This window comes from Chelmon rostratus, chromosome 15, assembly GCF_017976325.1.
Source record: "Chelmon rostratus isolate fCheRos1 chromosome 15, fCheRos1.pri, whole genome shotgun sequence".
Taxonomy (NCBI): Eukaryota; Metazoa; Chordata; class Actinopteri; order Chaetodontiformes; family Chaetodontidae; genus Chelmon; species Chelmon rostratus.
In genome coordinates this window covers 24,110,174-24,130,600 of record NC_055672.1, presented here as the reverse complement: position 1 = coordinate 24,130,600, position 20,427 = coordinate 24,110,174, and the positions used below count along the sequence as shown (strand labels likewise).

The following is a 20,427-nucleotide window of genomic DNA, read 5'->3' as shown; positions in this document are numbered from 1 at the left end:
CCGCTGCATCTTGCCTAGTTGTCATGACACCACCATGCCTTCTTATTCCTGAGAACAAATTCAGTTCAAATACATGTACAGGTGAAATGAACTACGTCACTTTCATAGCTATTGTAGAAACACTGATATGACATGTATGAAACATACAAATTTAACATATTTTTTAAGAAGTGTACAATGGCAGTGACATTTTATTCTGGCAATTGGGCTGTTTTCCATGGGACCCCACAAAGCTCTGCCAAGACCAGCAACTCCTGAAGAAACTCAGACTGGGAAATACACACGTCCACGGGATTACTTCTTTTCCTGACACAGACTCCAGCGACAAGGCTTGTGTTTTACCACAAGTTGTATATGTCATGATCCGTGCCGTGCACACCTCTTTTATGTTGGGTCTCCTTTTGTGTTGTCATAGTCTTTTTGTCACGTCCTGTTTTATTTTGAAGGTTCGCGTTATGTTTCTTCTTTTGCTTTACTTCCTGTGTTTTCCTGCCCTTGTAATTGTCTGATCTGTTTCGCCTGTGTGTCATTAGTTGTCCTCCCTTGTGTATTTAAGTCTGTGTCTTCCCCCCAGTCTCCATCAGGTCGTTGTCTGTGAATCCTTGTCATTGCTCTATGCCACTAGTGAGTGATTTTCCTTGTGTTGTCTTTGTTCATGTCCGTGCCACGATTCAAGTAAGTGTTTGTCCAGCATCTTTTAGTGTTGTCTGTTTCCTCGCCACACCACGATCCTCGTCAGTGCTGGTACTGTGTTGTCCTTGTTCTGTCTTATGTCCCTTGACCCATCTGAGTGTTTTTTCTTAGTTCCCTCAGTTTTGGATCTGGTTTTCTTTGGGACTGAACTTTAGTTAGATTCAAAACTGCCTTTTCGTTTCAGTAAAATAAATTAGTTAAAATTGAACCAGTGCCCCCTCGTGTCTGCATTTGGGTTCAACCCTTGTTCCTCTGAAACCCCACTTTCCTGACAGTATTTTGCAGCAAATGTCTAAAATTCCATGGCACACCTGGACTTGCCTCAGACACACCATTTGGCAACAACTGGGCTAGAGTAATATATGACCTGTGCTAAGTTGTATTGTATAATTCTGTGTCTTGCTGTTTTTGATAAACCAATTGCCATCCATTGAGATAAAGACAGACAAATACAGACTGTGTTTCCAAGAATGCTGGGCAGAGGAATATTGATTTGGTGAGGACTCTGTCAGTTAATGAGATATTCGACTAATTATTAGAGATCTTCCTCTAGATACCATAACATTCTTGAATTTGTGATCCCACTCAACACACGACGCAGGGACAGAACCTTCCATGCTTCCAAAACACAATATCAACAAGACTACAGTGTCTATAGCCATGACAGCAACAACTTGGTACATACAGTATTTATGTGACCCCAAACAGAAAAACAGATATGGGTCATAACTATTTACTCTAACTTACAGGTTTTTCTTTTCAACATTATGAAAGGTAAAATAAAAATGAATAGAAGTATAAATGTCCTCATGTGCATGTCAGTGTGTATCTCAGTGTGTACATATGTTGTCTGTCAGTAAAAATCTACCAATGATAGGAAAACCACTGTGTGTGGGTGTGCGTGTGTGTGTATGTGGGTGTGTATGTATGTTTGACCAACACCAATTAACCAGAACAGTGGAAGAGACAAAGACAGAGAGAGAGAGAGAGATCTTGAAAACAATTTACTATTTTAAAAAGCATGAAAGGTTGAATAAAAGTTGACTAGAAACATAAATGTCCCCACATCACAGTTTGACTGTGTGTTGGTGTGTGCGTGTGTGTGCATGTGTACTTGTACTTGCTACAGAACTGGAACAAGTATTTAAGCTACATTGTGAGGACAATTTTTTAAAGCGAGGACACAACTTTACAAGGGGTAGCTCTTCTTTTTAATATAATGTTGAGCTTGAAACACAAGGCATCAACGAAAGCTGAGAGCTTTTTTTTTTTTTTCAACAATTCATGTATGTAGAGACTGGTTGCTTCACAAAGTCGTCTGTTTAATAGCCCCTCTACAGTCTGAAAGACTACCTGGGCCTGCAAGCCATTGACAATAAAAGAGAGTGTTAAACATGCTAAATGTTAAAATCCATTGTTGTTGTTTTTAATGTTGGAATAAATCCAAAAGGGTTTCCCAGGCAACTGTAGGTGTTAATAGGTGATTTTGTCCATTGTATGTGGCTGTTGCCTTGACGAGGGTGAGTGGGTTAGTTATAATGTCCTCTGAGACCCTCACAGTCCCAGAGTCAGACCACACCCACCCTATGGACACCCCAGTACAGACACAAAGAACATTCAGATCCAGCTAGTCTGACCAAACCCCAAAACCAGCAGACTGGGTGTCAAGTTTCCTACTGGGTTTTTCGCTGAATCCAAGTAAGTGGGGCTTTCACTACCTGGCCAGGGAGACCTCGTGTTTCTTTAGGTCTGGGAACAGGGCAGATCGAGCCAACCACACAACATCATTGTCATCATTATGTAGCATATTCAGAAGATGGGAAATCTGCATAAATCCAAGTCACGTTTGGTAGCCCCATCCCTAAAAATAAGTTAGTGGGTGCTGTGTGTATGAGTCTGAATGTTGGAGAACAGATGTTATACTTTAGACAGACAGCCACCTGTCTGATAGCTTCCAACTTCATCTTTAGAGGCAGTGGGCATCTGTCAATCAGGTGCAACCTTGATGTGAACTCAGACAAGATGATGTTAACTTGCTCCTTCCATTCCTGTAATTTTGGAGGTATGTCTAGGGTAAGTGTATATCTCATGGAGGGAAAATAAATGTATGGGTTCGGTTCAGTCTCCCATTTCTGAAGAGCACCAGCTAAAATGGCTACAAACCCTCTTTAAACTGCTTTCATAATGGATTCATGAGAGAAAATAGTAGTCCATTTGAAATTAACCCTTCCCTTTAGTTCCTTTGGTTGCTCACCTGATAACACCATGGCCACTGATTTGGTTTCATTAGTCAAATATCCTGATAACTCCCCATATTTAGGTTATTCATCAAAACTGAAATTGATAAAGATGGTTCACTTATGAAGGTCAATATATCATCTGTGAATAATGATATTTTGTGTCCCCCTCATCCCTTATTCCCTGTATGTCTTTGTTTTGTCATACAGACTGTCATGCCCCGTGCTGTGCACACTGGCTTTTTGTTTCCCCTTGTGTGTTGTCTTTGCCTGGTTTTTGTCACGTCCTGTTTTATTTTGAAGGTTCATGTTATGTGTCTTTGGGTTACTTTACTTCCTGTGTTTTCCTGCCCTTGTGATTGTCTGATGTGTTTCACCTGTGTGTCATTAGTGTTCCTGCCCTGTGTATATAAGCCTGTGGGTGGATCTCATTTCTCAAATTTGTCGTTTCCTCGCTCGAACCGGAAGTACTTCTGGTCCGCCATCTTGCCGGCCGTCCCAAAGCGCAAATTGCGGCTCTGAGGAGCGAGGATCGAGGAGCGAGGAGGGCCCTCGGAGGAGCTATGAGTGAGGATACATCAGTGCATCCTACCCGGAAGTCAGTCAACCGAAGACTCCGCCCCTACAGTTGCCACATTTGAACGAGATGGCGGAGAAACAGTACAAGTGTAAGTATCCTGCAATGAATGGCTGTAATGTAGATGGGTGTAACTCAACGGTACGGCCGCCAAAGAGCAATTAGACATGAATATGGTGTGCCGCCATGGTACACATAATGATTTGTCATCCGCAACCTGCGTAGGTATGGCTTTAATCACACTAACAGCAGCCTCCGAGAATGTGTGTAATGTACAGCGCTGCGTGAGTTGTTAAACGACAGTTGTCGGAGCCCGTGATGTGATGAGTACATGCATACATGTGGCTGCCACGATATGTTTTCTGAAACACAAATTTAAAAGAAACACGCCAGCCTCAAGTCAAGTATTCTGTGTGTTAGGTGGGTTTAAAAGTGTGCTACATGGCTTGTAGGTTCCCCTTCACTTACAGCGCTGACATGTGTCTCAATTAACAGGGAAAGACGCCGACACAGCGACGATCCGGGTCAGGTCAGCAAATGACCATCTCTTCACCGGGAAGAGGCATACAGCCAAGAAGGCCTGGGGGTGCGTACAGTGTTACACAATGCCATATAGTTGACCAGCACACGCACGTGCACTGTGGTGGTTTGCACAGATGCATGAGGCCATTGGGGGGCGTCCCTCTATTGAGCCCCCAGTTCTGTTGGACTCCTGCGACGTTGCTGCCAGTGGCAGTGGTGCACCATCTCCTGGAGCTGGGACCGGTACATGCAGCCAGGCATGTGTGGAGGACAGGGACCCACACTCCCCACAGCCTGGCACAAGTGGCGGCACCACCACACAGGCAGATGATGGGCCGTCCACCTCAGGCAGGCCCCCATCCAAGAGGGCACATGGAGGGGTGCTGTGATGGCGTTCCTCACAGTGGAGGCAGAGAGGGAGCAGGCCTGTTGCCTGGACTGTAGTACAGACAGAAAGTACTTCCTAGAGTTATTTAGAGAATTAGTCAGACAGTAAGTCCAATATGTGCAGTCATAAGTTTAGTTAGTTTTGTATCATATCATTTTTGTTTCCAATGAATAAACACCTTCAGTTGTGGCATCTAAGTCCTGACTCCGTGTTATTGTAACTCTGCGTCACAAACCGTGATAACACCTGGAATTATATGTATGCTACATGTGATCTTGGCCAGTGAACACCTCTACTGTACTGTTCTTGTCATGCAATTGATACAATATGCGACATACTGTCATGGTTGACGGTGAGACCCTTCAAGGTAAGGTATCCCTAGGACAGTTGTCATCTATGACTGTATGCAGGTGCTGAATATGTACTGCAGCAAACTGAGTGCATACACATGTATTTATGCAGAATACCAGCCACAGAGGCAGGTGTGGTATAGCACAAACACAGGTAACAATATTAGCTCACCTATGTGCCCTTCTACATGTAATAATACTCACATACCAGTATGGTTGTGTACAGGCGGACATGCAGTGGCATGATATTTATTCAGGGAACTGAAAGCAGCCACATGCATTACAAACATAAATATCCCTCTACAGGGTAATGTGCAAATGAACTGCAGTGGCATCACTCAACAATTCGGTTGGCTCCAGGATGTCCCCCGCTGTGAGGCAGATATTGTGGAGCACTGCACAGGCGGTGATGACTGAGGGGACAAAGGTGTGGTCGACCTCCAGAGCCCTGAAGAACAGCAATCTCCAACGCACCTTTAACATGCCAAAGGCCCGCTCTATGATGGAACGGGCCTTAGCATGATGGTGGTTGAAGCGGCTCTGCACCCTCCCTTGCAGTGGTTCCCTGTATGGGGTGATGATGGCCACAGGACGGTCGATGCAGGGGTAGCCACCATCACCCACAATGAAGTACCCTGCAGTGAGAGAGGAACAACTATTCAACATGTACGGTTAATGATGACTGTTTGTGTTAGGTGGTTACTTATGTCTTACCTGCGGGTGGATACAGAGCCTCGCTGTAGATCCTGCTGTTCTTCAGGACTCTGGTGTCATGGACGGAGCCAGGATACCCCACAAAGGTGTTGATGAAGAGGCCCTTCCCATCACATACAGCCTGCAACTGTATGGATGGGAAGAGCTTCCTGTTGAGGTAATCCTGGCCACCAGGTCCTGGGGGGGTCTTGATGCAGACATGGCAGCCATCGATGGCGCCCACACACCCGGAGAACACTGGGCTGTTGGCCAGCTGTGCAAATGCATGGCCAACTGCATCCAGTGCTCCAGGGGCGGGCAGTCTGATGACCTCCTGACGTAGGGCTGCAATATTCTCCACTCCAGTGTGCACCATTCTGCAGACTGTTGACTTGGGGACATTGAAGGCCCGGGACACCACACTGTATGATAGGCCATGCGTCAGCCAGTAGATGGTACACAATATGTGTACCTCATGTGGCCAGCCCTGTGTGCGCCTTGATGGCAGGATCCTCATCAATGCCTGTATGGACTGGCGCCTCAGCCTGTAGTCTGCCATGAGGTCCTCCTGACCATCATAATATATGGCCAGAAGTGGCACACATACTGGCTCCACTACACAGGAAAAGGACACTGTGTTACTTTCCACACATCTTATCTTTATGGATTAACACATGTCTGACATACCAGGACCATATATAATGTTTGGGGCTGTGAACCTCTTCTTCATCTTCATCTACTTGGCTGGCAAATCCCACCTTTTGTGTCCAGGCCAGTGTATGCATGCACAGTTGTTACATTGCATTGGATACTTTCTTATTGTGCTTTTCTTTTTCCTGTTAATTATATTACTTATACTGTGTTTATTCACGCCTGGTTGCATGTTCGCACTGGTCTCATTTGCACCGTTCATTACTGTTTGCGCACCCCCTTGTGTGTTCTCACACGCCTCTGCTACAGTCAATGATTCCACTGTGTGATCAATACAGTCTTACCTACTCTATTCAGGCAATATGCCATGGTGTGTGATGGAACAGCCTACAGCTACCAATGTGTTTGCTGTATTTGCTCTGTTTTTGTGATATTTACCAGTAGTAGGCACAGGAGTGCACGCTGCCTCAGTCGCGCTCTACTGTGTCTTGCTTCCTCCTCCTCATTCTCCAGCATGTGCCAGATTGCCAGTGCGCATGCCGTTCGCTGTCGTCTGCGTCGGCCCATTGTTTGTTTGGCTTGTTCTCCACATGTGGTCTGGTTTCGTTTGACACTTATATAGACCTGGTACCCGACAATTGTCATTAACTAATTGAGTTGACTGGCCACAGCTGGCACAGGTATTTGGATTCAATTCCACTGCTGACTTGCTGCATGACAGTGATTACACTGCATGACACAGCTCCTCACATAATACATATGTTTTATGTCTTAACCTGGCGTGCTTCACACGTATGTCTTCAGTGTGTCATGGGTGCTGCCCCACGTATAACAGACTTTGGTGATCACGTCATCTGCAGGCACTTATACGTCTGTTGCACTTTGGTCATTTCTGTGTGCATTCATCACAGTGCTACGTACTTCTTTCTTGATGCTGGTGACTTCAATCTCATATTGTGTTTGTGTGTGTATGTGTCTACACGGCTTAAGGAGGGCGGGGGGCGTTTGTGTCAGTGTGCATATAATGGTGACTGCTGGCCCTTTTATTCGGCAGCTCCAGCTGTGTCGCGTCATCACTAACGGACGTCGCTTCACGTGACTCTTCAGAGGAAAGGACATCTCAATTCTCGTTCCTCGTTTCTTCTCTCCTTGCGTGGTTTCCTTGCGTCCTCTCATGGAGGAAAAGACGCAAGTGAGGGAAACGAGGATGCAATTTTGAGAAATGGGATCCACCCATTGTCTAAAATAGCTCTGTCAGCTCTGGTTGCCATTTTGCTGCTTTAATGTGACACAGACATGCAAGAAACTGTATGCCAGAATAATACCATGTCACACACACACAAAATGACATGTTAATTTTGATTTATTAGTTATGAAACAAATTGCATTTTGTAGTTATGGGAAATAAATTCAAACTCAGAAATGTAGTCCTTACAATATTAATAAAGTGATAAATCAAAATCCGAAATATTTTTTTTCATAACTGAATAAACAAGCCATCCTCAGAGGGAAATAAGGTCTGCATAACACTGAGGCTAGAAACGTGGCGTGGTTCGCCAAATATACACAAAGTAAAACAGTATGAAATTGTGTTTATTCAGTTTCTTTATTTAGTTTGTTTATGCATAAAGATCAATTAAAATGTTTCGCTTCCAATTAAAATTTCTTCCCCAAAACTGGACAGTGCACCTTAAAAAAATAAAAAATAACAGATTAATCTTGCTCTGTGATTCACCATGAACCCATATGTCACTGAACACATTCCCTTCATATTCCACAATAGCTTTGTAACAACAATGGATAACTAGAAAATTCCCTCTGGGAAATTTTGAAAGGGACACGGGGTGCGTTCGAGCCGACAAAATTATATACGTTTTAAAGTTTGAATGAAGTCTCTAGGAGAAACTATGGCGAAGCAGCGAACAATTGAAAAAGGCTGCAATTTGAGAAAACGGCAGATATCAGAGGTAGTCAGTCCCTGATTAATGAATTGCTCCCAGCTGTGTTTCTGTGGCTTTCTCCTTGTCTGTCTCTGTTGATCACCTCAGCTGTCTGTGTCTGCTTCTCTCCTCTGCTTCATGTCTCTGTTAACATGAATTAATGAACTGAATCAATAAACATGAATGGAGCTAATGCTAACGGAGCTAACAGAGCTAACACTAACGGAGCTAACAGCTAACGGTGCGAATAGAGCTAACGGCGCTAACGCTAACAGAGCTAACTGTGCTAACAGAGCTAACAGAGCTAACGGCGTTAACAAGGGGGCGGGGGGATGGGATTTTTCATTATGCATTTGTCTGTGTGTGTGTGTGTGTTTGTGTATCTGTCATTGTGTGTGACTGCGTATGTGTGTGTCTTCATCTGTTTGTGTGTGTGTGTCTGCTTGAACTACACAAGCAGCCCAACCAGTTCCTACATGGAGATGTGTCTGGTATATGTGTGTCTGAATGTGTGTGTGTGTGCGTGTGTAACTTCTGCCCCACCTGCTGATAATTACCTCTGCACCTCTCCCACTGTTTACCTGTTCCTGTTCAGTTTTGACGTGCTTGTTTTTAATCACTTTTTAGCTGTTGGTTAGCCCTTTTTGTGTGTGCATTTGTGTGACTACTGTCTGAAACTCTTTGGCAAAGTGCTTTCTGAAGCTGAGTTTAACTGTTTGTTGGACAGAGATTGTTTTCAAACAATGCCCTTGTTTTGACTGAGCTCGTTAAGATAATCATTCTCAGGCTTGTTGTCCTGCAGATGTGTGTGCGTGGGTTATTGACCGGTGTGTGTGTAAATGACAGTTGCACCTGTTAAACTCTTCCCTTGAAAAGCGGCTTTTTCGCTGTCGGTTTCTTCCGAACAACTTGCGATTGTGTCAAAACCGTAGCTGCTATCAAAAAACCGATTACACTGTGAGATGCGGACAAGTCTGGGCCAGATGTACGTGTGTTTTGTGTCCAGATATTCTTTAGAAAAATGACAAAATGGTCGACTTAAAAAGACTCTGCGACTCAGAGAACAGGAGTTTGTATTGTATGCAGTGAGATTTGGGTTCGGCGAACCTCCCGAACTAAATCCTCTGGTGAGAGAACCGTACCTCGTATCAGAGTGTACTATAGATCATCGGACTCCCGAGACCTTCCTGAGTCCGACCATCTCCTCGTTTTATTCCTGAGACAACAACTTTTTGTTTTATGGCGAGCTAAAGACAAGAGGCATTTCTGCTTTGCTCACAAAACAGCTCTGAATTTTAACATGGGACTTAATGGGAGAGCAGGAGGGAGCTGGCTGCACAAAAAGCCTCACTATTTAAATTCAGTAAGTCTCTCAGCTTTTTCGAGGACATCGCATGAAAGAGGACAAGTTTGTCTACAAACTGATCCCAAAATTATGCGTGTAGAGTGTAATTTGTGGCCGTAGCGACGAGAAAAAGAGAAGATTTTAGGATCGTTTTTAGACTCTGTGCCACTCTAGCACGCACTCTAGCGCGAACATTCCGCGCAATACACACCCATTATAATCTCAAAATTTCCCTCCAAACGATCACTGTCATTGAACAGTGACTGATCAAAAACTATAGGACCAATCAAAATGTGGATGAACACACTAATAGACCAGACTTGGGTCTACATTTTAAAGTTGAAATGAAGTCTCTCGGTGAATGTATGCCTGAGCTACAGATGTTTGAAAAACTCCAATTTCAATCTTGTTTTTTTCGCCCGTCCCATTCATTTCTTATGGGAAAGCTCGGCCATACTTTGTCCTAGAGACTTCATTCAAAGTTTAAAACGTAGATAAATTTGTCAGCTCAAAATTAATACCGGCGCATTTTTTGATATCTCTTACGGTTTTCGAGCTATGACCATCTGAAGACCATCAAGTTTCTCACAAAAATGCTCAGAATCTCTCCCTCTACAGTGGGTGATGTCATAAGTTAGAGTGAGACAGCCGGTGAAAAATCGCCTGAAATGTGTTTCTAAAATTGCTGTAAAATCCAAACGGTGAATAGGAGACACATAATTTTGGGATCTTTTGTAGACAAACTTGTCCTCTTTCGTGTGATGCCCTCGAAAAAGCCGAGAGACTTACTGAATTTAAATAGTGAGGCTTTTTGTGCAGCCATCTCCCTCCTGCTCTCCCATTAAGTCCCATGTTAAAATTCAGAGCTGTTTTGTGAGCAAAGCAGAAATGCCTCCTGTCTTTAGATCGCCATAAAACGAAAAGTTGTTGTCTCAGGAATAAAACGAGGAGATGGTCGGACTCAGGAAGGTCTCGGGAGTCCGATGATCTATAGTACACTCTGATACGAGGTACGGTTCTCTCACCAGAGGATTTAGTTCAGGAGGTTCGCCGAACCCAAATCTCACTGCATACAATACAAACTCCTGTTCTCTGAGTCGCAGAGTCTTTTTAAGTCGACCATTTTGTCATTTTTCTAAAGAATATCTGGACATAAAACACACGTACATCTGGCCCAGACTTGTCCGCATCTCACAGTGTAATCGGTTTTTTGATAGCAGCTACGGTTTTGACACAATCGCAAGTTGTTCGGAAGAAACCAACAGCGAAAAAGCCGCTTTTCAAGGGAAGAGTTTAACAGTTGCAACTGTCATTTACACACACACCGGTCAATAACCCACGCACACACATCTGCAGGACAACAAGCCTGAGAATGATTATCTTAACGAGCTCAGTCAAAACAAGGGCATTGTTTGAAAACAATCTCCGTCCAACAAGCAGTTAAACTCAGCTTCACAAAGCTCTTTGCCAAAGAGGTTGAGACAGTAGTCACACAAATGCACACACAAAAAGGGCTAACCAACAGCTAAAAAGTGATTAAAAACAGGAGCCAGTGCCTCGGAGCGTGCCCCGTGTCCCTAATAAGAAGAAGAAACGCGCGGGATAGTAACAAGTGACTCGGGGCTCCTGCAGCTATTTCATAGCTGCAGGAGCCAACGTTGGGCCAAACGTTAGCGTTTCTGTGCCTCCGAGACAGATTGTGTGTAATGAGTTTTTCCTTCTATGTCTGGAAAGATGAAGTGTCTTCCTCGTACAAAACCACTGCCCATCAACAGAGAGTGAAATGAACCTGGAGCGCTTTGTGTTCACATTGCACAGAATAAGCAAACCGCAACACAGACTTGAAGCGAACCAAACTCAGATCACCTCTGAAGGTGGCTTGGCTGCTGTAGAATAAACAGATTTTTCTCTTAAACTCTGCTCCAGTATGAGTAAGGAGAACTGTGTGGTGAATTAAAACTACTCTGACAAGTACAGTTTCCTCAAAAGTTGCTTGTAGAGTAAATGTAGGTTATTACTACTGACCTCTGCCACTCAGACTGCCATAATGTGTTCACAGCTCAAGGCTTCAGTGATGTAAAGAAATGCTTTTATTTCTAGGTTCATCGGCTGGCTAGAGTCGGTGAGAAAGATGTCAAGGACTGCACACACAAAGTGCTGGACAGGTATGTATTTATGTATTTACTTGTGATATTTCGCATATTAGACACATTTGTTTGGAGAGTAGAGCAGAGCAGTTGACTGTGGGAGGCTTGCTCTGCTTTGGGTGTCTTGTGTCAACAATTTAATTTTGTTTTGAAGTTGAGAGAGAATTCAGTCGATTTGAAGTATAGGCCTGGTCATCAACTCTATCTGGATGTTTACCGACTTGTATTTCTCTTGGATTAGGCTCTTCACCAACCAGCGCATGACCCTGTTCAATATGAAATGAAAGGGGAAAAAATGGGGCTTGAAAACAAAATAGTTTTCTGTCATAAAAGGTAAGCACTGTCCTGAATTTAACAGAATTTTGGTTAATGTTAAACTTGATAAAAGGTAACTTGATTTACGTCTTAAACTGCAAGCTGAGTTCCTAAAGCACTGTAAGATGAATGAGTAACCTCATTTGATGATCCTGTGGCGCACAGCAGACACCAAATTTGAATTGTCAATGCCAAACAACCATGTTGTAGAAAAAGTTATTTACCCCCATTCAACTGCTAGTTCCCCATTCAGGGATCGAGCAGTATTTGGGGGAAATGTTGCTGTTTGTATTCAATACTCACATTCTTTTGCAGTGATACAAAACATCTCTGTTGTGCACGAATACCCCTAATACACACAGACACACACATAAACACATGCAGCCTACCTGTTAAAAACAACAAAGACTCAGTCAACTTGACATCACTTTGTCTGTCTTTTTTTCTGTGTTACCTAACTGTATTCTGTATTCAGAATAGCTGAATTTGCACATAACTGATGGGAGCAGTGTGTCCTACTGTCATGTCTCGTCAGGTCTGTTAAGTGTTTTGTTCTCAAGCGTCATGTCTTGTCTTACACTTCCTGTTTTATTGTGAAACCTAACTCTCCTCTCGTTTCAGGCCCCTTGACTTCCTGGTGTGTCTCCCGCCTGTCTGATTGTCTACCCCGCCCTGATTGTTTCCACCTGTTCATTGTTACCTCGTGTATATATAGTCTGCGTCTCCCTTTGTCCTGTGCCAGATCGTCTTGTGCGTTATGTGCCGTGTTGTCTTTGCTACCACAGCTTACGTTATCCCAGAGTCTTGTCTCATTGTTCGTTTTGTCTGTGATCCTCAGCGTCCTATGTTTTTGCCTTATTGCCTTTTGCATAAGTGATTTTTGTTGTCGACCTTTTTGGAGAAAGTATTTTTGTTATTAAAACCAGCCTTTGAGCTCGCCCTCAGTTCGTGTCCTGTATTCTGCTTTTGACTCCTGAAAGCCCTGACAGCCCTACGGGCTTATCACCTACGGGGCGCAGTGGTGGCGACCAGAGCTCTCTCAGATTTGTCGTAGCTTTTTATTCCTTTTAGCTCTCTTGAAACAGGTTCTAGTTGTGCTGCACACAAAATGGTCCTGCTGTCATGCAGTGGGACAGTTCTGCAGCAGAGGCCCAGATGAGGACTGCAGCAGCTGACCACCTCAAACATGCTCTGGGGAGGGTGGGAGGAGGTGGATATAAGCAGTAAAAACTTTGAGTGTTTAAAAAAATCTATTAAAAACATTCTTGCAGTGGTGATCAAATTATGTTAAAATTAGTTTTTTTAAGTTTAGTTTTTTCTTTAATACATATTTTCATTGACATCTATATGACGTCTAGAAAATGACGTATACAGACTTTTAATCTAGCCCCCCTGAGGACATTCTCTGGATGTCCAGTAATTGCGTCTTTAAAACGCATTATGTCCATATAACGTCTAGAAAAGGCATCTATACTATGTCCAGAAAAGACGTATAAAAACCTTTCATCCTGGCTCACCTGAGGACGTCTTCTGGATGTTCAATAATTGCGTCTCTAAAACATATTTTCATTGAAATCTCTCTGTCCAGAAAAGACATCTGTAATACACAATACCAGGTACCTTTTCTTATTGGATAATATCTCTGTGACATCACATAATAGGCAACCACACTTGCAATTTTTCTTCATTTATTCTATTGCTTTGTTTGCAGAAGCTGTTCGGAAAACGTTCAAAGAGGCTCCGGACGACATGATCAGCTCAGCAATGGCCGTACATTTTAAACAGGCCCTAGTTTGAAGGGGTGGAGGGGATTATAAGACACCATTGGTGTAATTTTTTTTTTTTTTTTTTTTTGCATTTTGGTTGATGCATCCCAGGCAGGCAGAGTTTCTATATATATATATATATTTTTAATTTGTTGTGTTTTACATACAAATTTGAATATTAGACTTGGTGCTAGTTTTTCACCACAATGTTTAAAAAATAACGAAGAGTTTCTCTTAGTTTGGTAATATTGTATATTTGAGTTTGTGCTTTTATTTCATTGCAATGTATGTTCAAAAATGTGTATATTGTTTGCACATTCATATGTTTGTGATGGTTGGATTGTCACGGATGAGGTTCAGAGGCCCACACGGACAAACAGAGAACTGAACAGATTAACAATGCTAATAAATTAAAGCTCCTATACAGGCTGAACTGAAACAATCAAACAAGAGATCAGAGCTTACTGACAGACAGAATGGGGAATGAAAGGGAATAGGTCCAGGGCTGGGTGGCGAGGCAGTGTGGCTGGTCCGGAACGCTGCCGGCTTGTAATGAAGGTGAGTGAAGACTATTTCCAGGCAGGACAATCAGAGGCAGATGAGTGTGGCAGGAGGGATCTTCAGGCGGCAGAGAGGGTCGGAACAAGGCAGAAGGAAAAACAGGATTACAAAGCAAAACTTTCAAAACACGAGTCACAATTACCAACTGGGCCAGGGTGCACTGACTGGTGGTCGTTTACGGACTGGCGTCGAGTAGTGGTCTGTTGGAGTCTTTTGTATGGGCTGGTGAATGCTTCAAGTGAGGAGACCACTCCCCGCCGCGGCTGGAAACAATCTGGTGATTAGGACGAGCTGCACCTGCCCTCCACGAGCGTGGCAGTCATGCTCACACTGCCAGGGAAAGGAGGGAGGGAGAGGTACTGCCAGAGGTGGAGGGCATGACAGGATAATGTTTGAAAAATGTATTGATTTAGATTACAGTAGGATAGTTTGGTTAATGTTAACATCAAGAGATGTATTTATATCCAGTGGTAAAGTGGGGATGACATTAGTGTTACTGAAACTTATTAAAAGGGTCCAAAAAACACATAATGTAAATAAATTGTCATAACATCCTGGAACTACATAAAGGTAAGGATCACAGGTTAAATTTGGTCCCTTTTTTTAGAGAACGTGATTTAACATTCAATTTTGACAACTTTAATTTCCTTAAATAAAGGTTTGTTGTGAATAATTTAATAGATTCTAATGGCTGGATTGATTAGAATATCCTTATAATAATGCGATTAATAGACGTATATACGACGTCTAGATTCTGTAATGGGGTTTAAATTTGGTATAAAAGTAAACGTCTAGCAAACGTCTAAATTTAGATGCCTATAAATAGGGGTTATTTAAATGTCTAAGATTAGACGAGGCGTATAGACGTCGTCTTTTAGACGTCTATTAGATGGCTAGTCTAAGCTTAGACGGCTAAAAAACTTTAATTTTTAGAGCTGTGGTACAACAAAAAATGCTTGGTGGGCAATTTTCAACGTTAAATCAAGGCAATGACGGACCGACCAGCTTTAGCCACAAAACAACGTCCAAATGACGTCTAGTGTTGGGTGGGAAGAGTAGAGCTTTGGCCTCCAGACTCTCGTCAGTTTCTGCTGATGGGTATGTCGGGCAAAAGTTCACCTGCACTCTCTTTGTCTTTTTGACACCAAAGGCTGCACTGCGCTGTGCTGCAGGTTTGTTTTTAAAGAGTTCACTGTCACCTCTGGGCAGCCCAGTTTTCTCAGGTGTGTGCAGTAGTTATATTTTAAACTGGTTCATCCACCACATCCAGTGCAGGACCCTTGCTCAGTTAAACCTGGATGCTTCCTGATAAGACTATGGGCTTCCTGTTCCATTCTCCATATCACTGATATAGACTTTAAACTGCACAATTTCCTGCATTAAACCATCAACAATGGATGACTTCAACTTTAACTGGGAGAACAGTGCCATTTTGAATAAAGGCCAAACTTGTCTGCTGAAGTTTTAATTCAGCATCATAAGAGAACTCGGGCACATGAAAAACAGCAGGCCAAAAGGGCCATGAGCTTTTAGACACGCTCGATGACAGTATATCTGTATCCACAGAGCCACCTGACAGAGATGAAGAGTCATTTACAGGGGAAGCAGTGAATGCTTGCGGTCTAGATTGAAAACAGTAGACCTCTCATCGTGCTGCCGAGAGGATAATTGTCCAGACTGTGCCACAAAAAACGTTTTTTACACCACTATCCAGTCAAATGTAGATTGTTAGCCAAAAAAAAACAAAACAAATAGGAGAAGGTGAGAAGAGGAGGGGTGTGGAAACAGAAAAAAAATGGACAAGAGGAGGTGGGATGAAATTAAAATGGCAGCTGGAACACAGCAGTGACACTGGGAGAGAAGCGTTGGTGTGAAAGGCAGCAGCATGTGTACTAATCACACCTATCCCACTTCCTCCTTCTCTCTAAAGTGGTCTTTACTAGTCTCTGTCCTCCTTTAGCCATGCTCTTTCTCCTTGGATTAATTGGTGAATCTGAATGAACAAAAGTTCAGCCTGGATGAACAGAGGGTCAGCCAGAGCAGGCTTTCAGAAGCTTCTGTGAACCCTCAGGCCTCCGTGTCCTTACAAAGCCTGAGCTGTGACCCAGTATATTTTCTGCCGTTCCAGGGTCTCAAAAAGAAGAAGCCAGTACTGAACAGTTTTGGAAATGCAGCACCCTAATGGTTGCCATCAATATGGTGGAATACTTGATACCCGTGACAGTGCCTGGATATCTTGGCAGTAGCCAGGTGAAACTGCTAGCTGTAAAATACAGTCCATAAGTATTTGGACAGTCAGGTATAACTGCAAAATCATACAAGCAGGCCTTTATCAAATTTCCTAACATGTGCTGAATTACTTCAAGTGCTAGTTGTAGTGAGCAGAGGAGATAGAGAAAAAGTTTTTTTTTTTTTTTCTCCATTGACTGAGATTAAAGTGCTGACTCTGAACTTAAACAGAGTTTGATTATGTTTATGGTCATACTGGGTTTTTAGTGCAGGAGCAGCAACCCTTTCTCACACAATCTCTTAATTTTAGGAAAATGCATGATTTTATCAACACGTCTTCATACCTAAACAATTGCCAATGACTCCCAAAACGACAAATACTGTATGACTGTTTCAAAAATAACATGTGTCACTGTTGGAGAGTAACAAGTGTATCAGAACTTCTGGATGTGATTAATGTTATTAAACAGTTGTACAAGAATATGACTCAAAACATACGACCACTTGTCTAATGTGTAGACGTGATAACTGTGTCTGCTGCAACATTTCAACAAATCTTGGACAAACAGTACAAACCAAATAACGCCTTAAACCAATAGCGGACCACAAAACCACAATCCACACATACAGTGTGGATTACGCAACATTGTGCCGAAGTAAATCATGGTTCACCCTCTTCGTTATAATTGTGTGGTATCGCAAAAGTCATGATGAAGTTGTAAAGAAACTGGCTGTTAGAAAGCCTGTCCAGGCCCCCTGCATGTGCCAGCGGCCCTGCTCAGAGAGGAATTCATGGTCCAAAGAGTGATGATGGTCAGAAACAGTGTTTTGTCAAGCTTTGTATTGTTTGTAGTGGGGTTTAAACTGGATTTAACTACATACTTGTGATCAGTTGCTATTTCTAAAAGCGCAGGAAGAAAATTGATTAATTCCTTAATAACTAGGTCCAACTCACAGTTGTGTACTAAATCTGCCCTTATATTACCAACATGAACCTGTATTCAGGTACACTTTGATAAAGTGTCTGTGGCAAAACTATTGATGATGACTATTGTCATGTGAGCCCAATTAAAGAGGGAAATGTGAGTGTTTTCTCCTTCTTGACTTGATATCGTGGGTCGTGCTACTTTTTTTTTTACATAATTTTTTGAATATGCTCAGATGATAGTAAGTTTCAGCTTATGTCTATGAGTCATTGACTTCACCCATCAACTATTTTAACCCTCATTTAACCCTATCAATATTAAACATCATTACTTTATTAAAGCTTAGCTTAGAAGCTTATTTGACATTTCCTTCGGTCCCCTAACATTGAAGGACTTTGTCTAAAAAGGTGATCAGATGCAAACACAATCAAATAAATGAGGTGGTCATTTTGACGACCTCATGCTGTTTTGGTTTTCAGCACTGGGTTACCAGTCTGGAAGCCACTGGCCTACTAGCCTCCAGCTAGTTTCTATTTCTTCTTACCTTCCTACCTGATTCACTTTGCAATGACTCTCTGGACTCTCCTTTCTGGGGGACACAAGTAGCTATCAAGACAGCCCCCATAATAAAGTCTCCCAACAATGCTTAGGCTCCCTATTGTCTGGCTCCCTGTCTTCCAGTTCCCTGGTGTCTTGTTTTGTTAGACCTTGCTCTAGAGCCAGACAGTCAGGCTAATACAGAGCTAGCCATTTCCTGTCTCATCCTGCCCTAGAACCACCTTCCCAGCACCCCTCCAGAGGGAGGCATGACTCTTACCAACGTTGTGCTTCTCAGCTGCCCAGCTCCTCATCATCACTGCTGCCCTGCACCAAGTAGGTCCCCCTGCCCAGTGCTCTTGTCAACATCCAGTTTCCAGTCCTTGGATCAGCCACTGCCAAGTATGGTCCTAAGTCAGACAAAGCTCCACTGTTCCTGAGTCTGTTCCTAGGCCAATCTGCACCTCTCCTGTTCCTAGGTTGACCAATGCCTCTGTTCCTGAGCCACTTCCACAGTCAGCTCACCCGCTGCAGTCTGGCTGACTCCTGTTCCTGATTCCCCATTGGTGTTCCGGCCAACACCTGCTTCTGGTTTCCCGTTGGCAGTCTGGCCGACACCCATTCCTATGCTGCAGAAATCAACTAAGCCAGCATTGCAGCTGTCCTGGGTTCCAGGATTCACCAATTCCTGTGTTGCAGCAGTCTCCTGTTCCTGCTGAGCAGCAGCTGTTTCCAGTTCCAGTTGCGCAACAGTGGTCGCTTGTTCTGGATCTGAACCTGTTACCGGTTCATGTTCTGCAGTAGTCATCAGTTTGCAGAGTGGCAGCTGTCTCCTGTACTTGAGCCGCAGCAAACCGCTGAGCCTGAGCTGTTCCCTTGGTTTCACTGGCTCACCTGCCAGTCTCCCACCTGCTGACCTCCAGCCCTGCTGTCCTGTTGTGTTCACAACAAGTATCTACAGATTCATCTTTCTTTAAAATTGCTAAAAGCAGACTGGGGTGGTGCCTCCTGCACCAACACAGTACAGACTGACATTTTTTTCTGGAATACTGTGGGTCATGGGATTCCTGTGGGAAGTCATGTTGGAAGTCATTTTCACAGGACAGGACAAGAAAAAGGGAACAGGGAGGACAAGAATCACAATAACAATAGGTTATTATATATATATATATATATATATATATATATGCCGTTTTAATATGAATAAACACTATTATTCATCATTCACTAAGATAATGCTAGTTGTTCTGTTATCTTTTGTCTAATTTTCTTGTTGCTCGTCCTGGCGTTTTCATCTGTTGCCACTGCCCAAGTCATCTCTCTGTGCTGGGCTCCTCCTGCAGCCATGAAAGAGGTATCAGTCTGTCCATCGAGTGCTCAGCCTCTGTTACACACAATGATGCCACTCTTCCATGCTTCAGTTCTGTTAACACCAAAAATCCTTTCAGTGATTTCCTGCCTCTGGACAATGACATGTAGCTCCTCCACAGGGCTAAAGCCAAGCCCCAAGCCTGCTCTTCTCCCTGCAACCCCTTATGTCCTGGTCAGGAGTGGTATGGGTCGTGCTAAATGCTCCTTCCCACCACTCTCATATGAAACGCTTTATCTGAGCAATAGATTTCAAGCACTGGACAGTGGGGATGGACCTCATTCTCCAGTGATGTTCCAGCTACACAACCACCCATCTGCTGGTGAGGCCCCTGTTGCCGTTGTGCTGCTGTGGACCTCAACTTAAACCCTCTGCCCTCTGCTGTCTCTAGCAATGCCGCAAGTCAGTTCGGCTACACTGACAGAAGCACTACCCATCAGGACTTCCCTGCTGCTCCTTACTCGGACCATCTTTGTGCGACTTCAATTTTAACGTCACTGCACTGGTTACCAGTGAATTTTAGAAATGACCACAAGATTTTTCTCGTTTTAATAGCTTTTACTTTTTGCATCCCCACTGTCCCCCTAGAACTTTCATTGAGTTGAGACTGCTTGGTGAGTCTACTTCTTCTGTGAGCCTGACATGTGTCATTTATCAATTTTTGCACTTTTTTGTCACTGTTGGATGTTTTCAACCAAATAAAAAGACCTTACTTTGTTTTTTTAAACCAGATGGCTTCCATCCTTCCCATGAAGGTTCGAACCTTTTATCAATCAACTGACTTTGTACTTCTGTCATGCTTTTACCTCCTGACTTGCAGTGAGTGCATCCAACTTATCATCCTGGCCCTCCCCTCCTCCTGCTAGGATTATATCTGGAGCCACTACACTATGCATTGTTTTCAGCTGTGAGGTCAGATAATCTGATTACAGTCTACTGTAATAATTCCAGTCTAGATAAAGCTTTTACTCCAATTGTCGTTCTTTTAAACTCTGTCTAAATCTTTCATTCTCAGTAATCTGATTATATCCCATAACATTGACGTCCACTTCCTTCCTGAGACCTGGCTTAACCTTGACAACTGCTCCCCTCTAGTGGAGCTCTGCCCACAGTTGTAATTTTTTGAATTCACCTTGGTTAACAGGCCATGGTGGGTGTGGCCCCTCTTTTGGTAATATCTC

The 20,427-nt window shown here is 43.4% G+C and overlaps 1 protein-coding gene across 1 annotated transcript; it reads right to left on the bottom strand.

Annotated features, from left to right (window-relative positions):
* Nucleotides 1–5,067: 5,067 nt before the first annotated feature.
* On the bottom strand, nt 5,068–18,499 carry LOC121618597 (protein ALP1-like). Its single transcript, XM_041954117.1, has 3 exons — nt 18,403–18,499; nt 5,482–6,075; nt 5,068–5,402 (listed from the first exon to the last, which is right to left on the bottom strand). Exons 1-3 carry the CDS (start codon nt 18,497–18,499, stop codon nt 5,068–5,070), a joined length of 1,026 nt encoding a protein of 341 aa, XP_041810051.1.
* Nucleotides 18,500–20,427: the final 1,928 nt, after the last annotated feature.